Here is a 10,901-nt window from a genome sequence, read left to right as displayed (position 1 = left end):
ATTTTAGTACAGTATTGTATGACCGCGTAATTGTCATTCAAAGAGTGACAGCACTGAAAGCTGAAAATTCATCTGGGCAGGAGGGGGGTTTAAGTGCCCGGTAAGCAAGTGGATAAAGTTCAAGTCCCCGGGATAAGGAGCGACATGTTTATGTCACTGCACTCTACATAAACTCTGTTGACCTTCTTCATCCATAAACTGCTGATAACTCCTATCCAGCTCCTGCGATATACGATATACAAGTTCCGGCATTCACCACATGAGTCCTAATAATCCCCGGAACGTGCTGAGCTTATCATTGGGATGGAAGTAATACTGTGAGGATACACTGATACCCGGCATAGGTCTCTCATTCTTTTCACTGATAAATCTTTTAATACAAAGTATCCTCCAAGCTTTATTATCTGCAGTCTGAAAAAGAAGCTATTCAATGCACATGTGATGGGGACATTAGATTGTAAGCTCTGTTGGTGCTCTACATTGCACTGTTCTAATGGACTGTCTTGTATAACATTCATTGCTGTCATATAAATGATTACAGTCTAGGTGTCAGTCCACTCTGAACTGTTATTTCAGTGTTTGGTGAATGCTGGAGATTTATTCAAGCTTTCCTTCTTATTTCTTGGGAAATCTGTTGGTGTGTTCTGTGCTGAGTTCCCGGGTCTGTACACCCGCTGTGCCCATTATAAGGGGTTCCCACCATCCCTGTGCTGAGTTCCGGGGTCTGTACACCTGCTGTGCCCATTATGAGGGGTTCCCGCCATCCCTGTGCTGAGTTCCCGGGTCTGTACACCCGCTGTGCCCATTATGAGGGGTTCCCACCATCCCTGTGCTGAGTTCCCAGGTCTGTACACCCGCTGTGCCCATTATGAGGGGTTCCCATCATCCTTGTGCTGAGTTCCCGGATCTGTACACCTGCTGTGCCCATTATGCGGGGTTCCCACCATCCCTGTGCTGAGTTCCAGGGTCTGTACACCCGCTGTGCCCATTATGAGGGGTTCCCGCCATCCCCGTGCTGAGTTCCCGGATCTGTACACCTGCTGTGCCCATTATGCGGGGTTCCCACCACCTCTGTACATCTGCTGTGCCCATTATGAGGGGTTCCCACCATCTCTGTGCTGAGTTCCTTGGTATGTACATCTGCTGTTGCCCATTATGAGGGGGTCCTAAAATCCCTGTGCTGAGTTCCTTGGTCTGTACACCTGCTGTGCCAAATATGAAGGGTTCCCACCACCTCTGTACATCTGCTGTGCCCATTATGAGGGGTTCCCACCATCCCTGTGCTGAGTTCCCTAGTCTGTACACCTACTGTGCCCATTATGAGGGGTTCCCACGACCCTTGTGGTGAATTCCCAGGTCTGCACACCTGCTGTGCCCATTATGAGGGGTTCCCAAAATCCCTGTGCTGAGTTCCTTGGTCTGTACACCTGCTGTGCCCATTATGAGGGGTTCCCACCATCCTTGTGCTGAGTTCCTGGGTCTGTACCCCTGCTGTGCCCATTATGAGGGGTTCCCACCATCCTTGTGCTGAGTTCCTGGGTCTGTACACCTGCTGTGCCCATTATGAGGGGTTCCCACCATCCCTGTGCTGAGTTCCTTGGTCTGCACATCTACTGTGCCCATTATGAGGGGTTCCCACCATCCCTGTACACCCGCTGTGCCCATTATGAGGGGTTCCCACCACCCCTGTGCTGAGTTCCCGGTCTGTAAACCTGATGTGCCCATTATGAGTTGTGAGAGGTAATAAAAAGCTTTTTCCACCCTGCCCTGTGAACTCACCATTTTGGGGTGACCCTCAGCCAGCCCCACACAGATCCAAACACAGAAAATAAAATGAATAATATTTTTCACATGACAATGGAGATTAAAAGTGCTTAAAAATATTTAGGCTTAATGTACACGGGATGTTTTTACAACCTCTGCTGAACAATTTAACTTGACAGATAGTAACCCACGTTTAACACATCCGTTAATCTTTTTTCTTGTGTAGTTGCTCTTTCAATGTAGCGAATGATAATCTTTGGTTAATTAGTGTCCACATTGTAACATTTTATGTGGAGTTGTCTTGTAAATAAGAATGGGAGGGTCAATATCTTTACATATCCCAGATGGAATGGAGTAGGCTGTCTTGTAAATGCAAGCCTTACCTTGTCTGACCCCCTCCGTCTTCCAGGAGCCCTCTTTGTTTTCTACACTAAATTCTACCCCTCGGCTAACCACCTCCTGCCTTGCACCTGGACACTGGATTCACACATTCCTGACAATGTGTAAGCTTATCTGACCACCTCTATGCAGGTGAGCCCCTACGTTCACATTTACAGAATAGAAGTCATGACCTCTGACCTGTCCTGAGGGTAGATCAACCAATAAATCCACCTTGGTGGGTAAGTTATGTCTACAATGTTATGGCACTAAGGGGTGCAACGGAGTTCCTGGAGGTGATTACAACATGAAACTGGAAGGAAGTCCTGATTCCTCTATATAGATCTTTATATCACTAGAGGGAACACCAGCAGGAGGAAGGAGGTCCTGATTCCTCTATATAGATCTTTATATCATTAGAGGGATCACCAGCAGGAGGAAGGAGGTCCTGATTCCTCTATATAGATCTCTATATCACTAGAGGGGTCACCAGAGGGAGGAAGGAGGTCCTGATTCCTCTCTATAGATCTTTATATCACTAGAAGGGTCATCAGCAGGAGGAAGGAGGTCCTGATTCCTCTATATAGATCTTTATATCACTAGAGGGGACACCAGAGGGAGGAAGGAGGTCCTGATTCCTCTCTATAGATCTTTATATCACTAGAAGGGTCATCAGCAGGAGGAAGGAGGTCCTGATTCCTCTATATAGATCTTTATATCACTACAGGGGTCAACAGCAGGAGGAAGGAGGTCCTGATTCCTCTATATAGATCTTTATATCACTAGAGGGGTCACCAGCGGGAGGAAGGAGGTTCTGATTCCTCTCTATAGATCTTTATATCACTACAGGGGTCAACAGCAGGAGGAAAGAGGTCCTGATTCCTCTATATAGATCTTTATATCACTAGAGGGATCACCAGCAGGAGGAAGGAAGTCCTGATTCCTCTATATAGATCTTTATATCATTAGAGGGATCACCAGCAGGAGGACGGAGGTCCTGATTCCTCTATATGGATCTTTATATCACTAGAGGGGTCACCAGCAGGAGGACGGAGGTCCTGATTCCTCTAGATAAATCTTTATATCATTAGAGGGGTCACCACCAGGAAGAAGGAGGTCTCAATTCCTCTATATAGATCTTTATATCACTAGAGGGGTCACCAGCAAGAGGAATGAGGTCCTGATTCCTCTAGATAAATCTTTATATCATTAGAGGGGTCACCACCAGGAAGGAGGTCCTGATTCCTCTATATAGATCTTTATATCACTAGAGGGGTCGCCAGCGGGAGGAAAGAGGCCCCCGATTCCTCTATATCTGGGGTCTCCAGACTTTCAAAACAAAGAGACAGTTTATTGTCCTTCGGACTTTAGCGGGGACCAGATTGTGGGAAGTGTGAGTAGAAAATGCCCCAGCGTCAGTGGGATTAAATTTCTCAGGTTTGGGAGTCAGTGGTAGTAAACAATTTAAATAGTGCCTCTGGTCAGAAGTAGGGGCCAAGGATAGGTCCAGGATAGTGGAAAAAAAGAGCTTCTGTAACCCTCAGGAGACATTGAAAGCCCTTAAAACCTCCCTAATGTCACCTTACCCTATTGTATTTAATGCATTTTCACCAAAATTTAGTAGACATGAAAACTCTCAGCTTGTCTCATCCCTAACAATGGTACTCGTTCTCTGTCCTCTTGGAAAAAAAGCCTTCCAGTATTGTAAAAGCACACGTGCAAAACTTAGATTAAAAAAAAAATGTGCATTTAATGGGTATTGACCTACAAATCACAATAAATGTCCATACAGTGACATCAATACTAACTATACATAGCATAATAACTGTACATAGCATAATGACTGTACACAGCCTAGTGACTGTATATATCATATCACATCCATTGATTCGGTAGGATCCATCACCTCTCCGTCTGTTCCTCGGGGTTCACCATCCTTGTGGAAAGCCTTGTGATTTCCCCCATCGTTTTGAGCAAGCCAAGAGTGGTGAAAAGCATTGATTAAGGTTGGTTCAGAGACGGAGACAATCTTGTATGCAGTCACTTTGTTGATAACTAATAATTACGGCAACAGTAGCTAAAAGTGGAGTGTGGCTGATAAATTGTTTTCATATTTCTGATAGGTTAGTGGAGACGGACTACAGTCGCCAGTACCTATATTGTCTATGTACAGGAGGGGCGGGTCTTGAGTGGAGCTGTGGATTTGGGTATGTCTCTGTAGTTGCCCTCCAGGTGCAATTCTGACAACATGGGTAGTTATGTATGGTCAGTTTATGGAGCATCAGAAGATGTGAAGTCATCAGAACTTCACATATTTATCATGAAGAGAAGTTTTAGAGGGCCAACGTTTCGGGTCTTGAGGTTCCCTTCCTCAAGGTGACATATAAACCTATATAGCCCAGTGTAACCCATAGCACACCCAACTTTACTTGGGGGAGGATGAGGATGCTCATCAATTGGGCTTCTCATACAATGGTTCTTCAAAAAGTTTCCACTCTTTTTTAATTCTAATAAATAATAAAAAAGTGCCGAGCTTTGTGAAGACCCCTTGTATAATCATATTTCATTAGTGGTGTGTTGGTCATTTCTGTTTTGATGTACACTAATCACAAGGGAGGAAGTTCTCTGTCCACGCATGCCCACATTCTATATATCGTAGAAAGAACCAAAAATTGTGTAGCTAAGGACTTTTTAGGTCATTTTAGATATTTCTAGTATCACACAAATACATATGTTCTACACATGTTTTACACATCAGTTGATATAGGTCAGTTAGAAATGTCTACATGCAGGCTCAACGCGTTTCTAACATTCATTGTCTTCTTCAGGAGAACATGTGAGCAAGATCTAAAAATAAAATACATAGTTATAAAACTGCCAAATTCATATGCATAAAAATGATCAAATGGTTTATCTGCATACATACGTCTTACCCGTATAGTTGCAGGATCTTGTTCACATGTGTTCAAGAAGAAGACAATAAATGTTCAAAGTGCGCTGACCCTGCATGTGGACCGTTTAACTGACCTATATCAGCTTATGTGTAGAACATATGTGAGCTCCTCGTTGGGACATTCCTGGAGAAAATGCTGCTCTGGGCTTCTTCTAGCATTGACCCAAGAACCAAAAATCCTAGGCAGTTGGTCATGCCATCTCTGCAGAATGAGAGGATCTGGCAATCCTTATTCTGAACATCCTCTTCATGAAAGACCACATGGGCCAATGTCTGGGCTTTTGGTTATGTAGCCAGCACAGGAGGGAGCATGAAGCAGTATGTACTCCAGGAGGGGTGAACCAAACATTTGTGGACACCTGACCCTCACACCTATTAGATCTTGCTGGACATCCCATTCCTAAACCATGGACCATTATGAAGGAGTTGCATCCATTTCAGCCCTAACCATTTTGTGGCTATATGAGATTCCACTCTTAATTTCAACAAGAGTGGAGATCACCTTAATAAATAAGCCATAAATTTGAATAAAATTTGGTTTATGGCATTCAAAAGTTCATCTTTATTTTACAACAACACGTAAGAGGTCACCTAATGATGATATTTCCTTCATGGAAGGTGTTCATGTTTGTAACCCTTCATGTTTGTAGGCTATGGACTTTCCCCCTTCATGTGTCTTCAGGTGCCGTACTTCTCTCCGTTATCTTCTGCAAACTCATCCAGTGCTGGCCCATCCAACGCCACCCTGTCCACTTACTGTGAACCCAGAGAGTCATGGACATGTCATTAAGTCATTATGTAGCCTGGGAAGGATCCATGCTGTGCATGGACCACCATTTGCCATTGCCATCTTGGTTTCTGGCTTGTGCTGGAGACCACACTGGACTGACTGGATCAGTCACTGGTCATGAGTGGGTGAGTTTGTGGGGAAATAGGAAGAAATCCCTACCAGTAAGTCTTGCCCAACAGCGGATGTTGGCGATGGACCCACTTGGGGCTTGGGCTGCTACCCTTTTGATATGGCCTTATGGTCATTTCAGCGTGTAGACTTGGATAGGAAGGAAGGAGACCAGAACAATGCAACTTTTGATACGTGGTTCATATGACGTTTATGAAAAGTAGTAGCATTTATATCCATCCAATGTGTGAATCCCTCATGTTCAGGGCTGTTGCTGCATGCTGTTGGATGGGAATGGTTTACAAAATAGATATATTAATTTGAGATTTCAGAATGACAGAGTGCCTGCTTTAGATGCAGAGGCAACACGTTGCCCGACCTCCCCGGGCTTGATGTACATGCTGCTGCTTTTAATAAACATCATATGAACCATGCATCGAAAGTTGCATTTTTCTGGGCACCGGGCGCTCCTTCTTTCCTATCCAAGTCTATATGCTGAAATGACCATGAGGCCAAATCGAAAAGGTATTAGCCACAAGCCCCAAAAAGGTCCATCGCCACCATCATATACATCATATATAGTCACTGTACAAGTCTAGATAGGAACAAACAGTAGAGTACATAGTAATATCTTGTGGTGTCTATGCACCAGAAGAATTGACATAAAAAATTGCATAGGAATGTTAAATAAAAAGAAAAAAACTTTTGTAATCGAACTTGACTAAAATTGAGCCCTAGATGAAAAAAGAATATCACACCACTTTTTTTTTTTTTGGCTGACTGTCTATGGAACAATGTTATTCATGGCTAACATACTGGAGCTTTCCTACAAGGTGTAAAGTAACAAGGACTCAAATACTCAATACACGATTCAATTTTACGGTATAGTAATCAAAAATGTTATTCTCAAATATCTACTCTACATATTACTCAAAGTCGTGAAAACCCTTTGATAGGACTTGTCCTCGATTATGTTAAATCCTGTTAAGTTTTCTTTATTGTCATCTATAGTACCAAGAGATGCCACACTTGCCATATTCTGTGACACATTGAATAACCCATTGGGCATCGAGCTTGTGGACGCTACTTTAGATAAATCATTAAGCATAGAGGCCGTTGATTCAGAAATGTGTAAGATGTTGGTCATTGAGCTTGAAGACTTGTTTTTACTGGATAGCACATTCTGTACTGGTTTTGGAGGTGTCTCGAAGGTGAACCGAGGGGATGCTGAGCTTGTGGTTGGACTAGCGGGCATGGCATTTATGTCCAGCTGTTTGGCACTGCAAAATGGGGCGTAGTACTCAGTCATTTCCTCAAACTGCTCACAGTCCACCTTGTAATATTTCTTCTTGGCCTCCAAGATATTGTTGAACCTGAAACCCCAGAGGATTTCCCGTGGAAGGTAGGATGTTCGAGACTGGTGAGATGTTCCAGTGGAGTCACCCGTGTATATGAAAGTAACTAAGATCTCAAACCTATCTGCAGCCAAAGCTTTACGATCCAGAGCATACAGAGGACTGTCTTGGTCAATAACATGGACTACAGTGACTGGTGTAACCAATATTATTTGGTCATTCACCAGTTTCAAGTCTTTGTATCCCATGGTGATCCCTTTCTCGTGGTCTTCATGATAACGCAGAAGCTGAGCTCGTACGTTTCCTTCAACGACATGGTTTGGCCGAAAGTCACCAACGCGCCACATGAGGCACAGTTTGCCGTCCCGCATCCCTACAAGGGCAAAGTAACTAAAGCGTATAGTCTGTGCTCTTTTGCGGGCCGTGGCCATCTTGGCCATTGCTGCTCCAATTATAAAAGTGTCAATGATGCAGCTCAATACTGACTGGATTGTTACCATTACAATCGCCAAGGGGCACTGCACTGTTACGCCGCGGTATCCATAACCGATGGTTGTTTGTGTCTCCAAGGAAAATAAGAACGCTCCTACAAATGTGTGCACATTGTCAACGCAAGGGACTATGTCCGTGTCTTTTAGATCTCCATGCTGAAAAGCTATAATCCAAAAGATGAAGCCAAACAACAGCCATGACAGAATGTATGATAAGGTGAAGATGATAAGCATGTGACGCCACTTCATATCGACCAGTGTGGTAAAAATGTCCATCACGTAGCTTTCCCACTCCCCAAGGATACTCTTGAAGTAGACGTTGCAGCTACCATCCTTTTGCATGAAGCGGGTCTGGAAGGACCGTTTGCATATTACACTGTGTTGGTGCCAGGTGCTCTCTTTAATGTTTACCAGCCTCCAAGCATCAGTGGTGTAGCTCATCTTGATGTCAAACGTCAATTTTCCACCAAAACAGTTCTCTATTCATTTAATACCTATAAAAGAAAAGAAATGCATTGTTGTTAGTATTTAACAGTAGTGGGCAGAAAATGGGGTTGTATCTCATGTTGACCAAGTCAGTGTCTTTGGGAAATGTTGACCTTATAATGTCATATGATGACTTGAGCCTAATGCCGCGTACACACGACCGGACTTTTTGACAGCAAAGGTCCAACGGAACGTGTCCGTCGGACAATTCGATCGTGTGTGGGGATCCATCAGACCTTTACTTGACAAAAATCTGGCGGACTTTAGAAATACGACATGTTTTAAATTTTTCCACCGGAACTCCGCCGGACCGAGAAATCCGTTCGTGTGTATGCTGGTCTGACGGACAAAAAACAAAACCAACGCTAGGGCAGCTATTGGCTACTGGCTATGAACTTCCTTATTCTAGTCCGGTCGTACGTCATCACGGTTGAATCCGTCGGACTTTGGTGTGATTGTGTGTGGCCAAGTCCGTTCATTCGGAAAGTCCGTCAGAACTCCGCCGAAAGTCCGTCGGAAAGACCGTCGGACCTAGTCCCTCGAAAAGTCCGGTCGTGTGTACGCGGCATAACACTGCATGTGAAAAGACTTCCAATAACTTTCTTCTATATGAGGGTCAACCATCACATCAGTATCCAACGAAGGGTCACAAATAACAAGCAAAGGCTCGGGTTCAATAGAATGGGTGGTCAGAAATGGGGTGTATGTCACGTCGACTAAGTCGTGTCTTTAGGAGATGTTGACCTTTAATGTAATATGATGACTCTGATTTAACACTGCATGTGAAAAGACTTCCAATGACTCTTCTATATGGGAGTCAACCATCAGTCAGGGGCGGACTGACAACTCATGGGGCCCCCGGGCAATAGGAGATTATGGGGCCCCCAGGCAATCCGAGATTATGGGGCCACACAGTATACAATCACACAGTATACACATACATGTACACACAGTATACACATACATGTACACACAATATACACAGACATGTTTCTGTTGGCTGAGAAGGTACTGGAGAGGCGGGGCAGCTATAATCTCAGGATTTTTAGACCAAAAGGATGTCGGTAAGGGACATTTCAGAGACAGATGGAAAAAAAAAACGATTTTTACATACTGTCCCTGGTTTTACGGAGGCTGGCAACCCTGAAGGGGCCCCCTAGTGGCTCGGGGCCCTCGGGCAGTGCCCGAGTGGCCCAATGGTCAGTCCGCCCCTGCCATCAGTATACCATGAAAAGGCTCTGGTTCAGTACAATGGGTGAGCAGAAAATGGGACGTATCGCTCGATGACTAATTCAGTGTCTTTTGGAGATGTTGAACTTGTAGTGTAATATGATGACTCTGAGCCTAATGTTGCATATGAAAAAAACTTCCAATGACTCTTCTATATGAGGGTCAATCACCAGTATACCATGAAAAGGCCCTGGTTCAATACAATGGTTGGTCAAGAAGTGGAGTGTAAATCATGTTGACTAATTCAGTGCTTTTAGGAGATGGTGACCATGAAATGTAATATGGTAACTTGGAGCCTAATGTTGCATGTCAAAAAGATTTCCAATGACTCTTCTATATGAGGGCCAATCATAAGCATACCATGAAAAGGCCCTGGTTCAATACAATGGATGGGCAGAAAATGAGGTGTATCTCATATTGACTAAATCAATGTCTTTAAAGCGGGAGTCCGCCGGGACTCCGCGTTTTTTTTTTTTTTTTTAAAGCCAGCAGCTACAAATACTGCAGCTGCTGACTTTTAAAATAGTGACACTTACCTGTCCAGCGCGCCCGCGATGTCGGCACCCGAAGCCGATCTGTAGATCGTTTCTCGGGTGCTGCCACCGCCATCTTGGGTATGGGAATCAGGAAATGGAGCCTTTCGGCTTCATTTCCCGGTTCCCTACTGCGCATGCGCGAGCCGCGCTGCGCAATAAAGACGGTCCCCGCTGCCTCTGGGATCTGTGTGTTTTCCCAGCAGGCAGCGGGGCACTTGCGGAAAGGGGCGGGCACTTGCGGAAAGGGGCATAATCTACGCCCCTTTCCGCAGAGAGCTATCCCGGAAGTGGGTGCAGTTACCTGGATTATCCAGGTAACTGCACCCCCCTCCCCCCTGAAAGGTGCCAATTGTGGCGCCGGAGGGGGGGAGGATTCCGATGAGCGGAAGGTCCATTTTTGGGTGGACCTCCGCTTTAAGAGATGTTGACCTTGTAATGTAATACGATGACTCTAATGCCGCGTACACACGAGCGAATTGTCCGGCGTACTTAGTCCGGCAAACAATCCGGCGGATAGTCCGGCCGACTTTCTACCGAACGGACTTGGCCACACACGGACACACAGAAAGTCCGGCGTTTGCTAGCGCAATGACGTACAGCACGTACGACGGGACTAGAAAAAGGAAGTTCAATGGCCAGTAGCCAATAGCTTCCTTTTTCGTACTTGCTTCTGAGCATGCGTCATTCTTAGTCCGCCGGACTAGCGGACTAGCATACTGACGAACGTATTGTCCGCTAGGAAAGATTGGAGTGCAAAACTACTTTCTAAGTCCGTCGGACTTTACGCTGGAAAAGTCCGCTGAAGCCCAC

At 45.0% G+C, this 10,901-nt stretch overlaps 1 protein-coding gene across 3 annotated transcripts in view; it reads right to left on the bottom strand.

The window, feature by feature from the left end:
* Positions 1 to 3,872: 3,872 nt before the first annotated feature.
* KCNJ16 (potassium inwardly rectifying channel subfamily J member 16) overlaps positions 3,873 to 10,901 on the bottom strand; it is a 74,589-nt gene continuing 67,560 nt past the window's right edge. For all 3 annotated transcript variants that reach the window (XM_077458671.1, XM_077458672.1, XM_077458673.1), the window contains exon 2: positions 3,873 to 8,333. In XM_077458671.1, coding sequence (XP_077314797.1) covers positions 6,913 to 8,280 — 1,368 coding nt within the window. In that variant the 5' untranslated portion in view covers positions 8,281 to 8,333 and the 3' untranslated portion in view covers positions 3,873 to 6,912. The remainder of the gene's footprint in view (positions 8,334 to 10,901) is intronic.

The sequence above is a fragment of the Lithobates pipiens genome, unplaced genomic scaffold (genome assembly GCF_037356315.1).
Source record: "Lithobates pipiens isolate NorthernLeopardFrog02 unplaced genomic scaffold, aLitPip1_a1.2 Scaffold_28, whole genome shotgun sequence".
NCBI lineage: Eukaryota > Metazoa > Chordata > Amphibia > Anura > Ranidae > Lithobates > Lithobates pipiens.
Note: the sequence above shows the minus strand (reverse complement) of the source record. Positions and strands in the feature narration are given on the sequence as shown.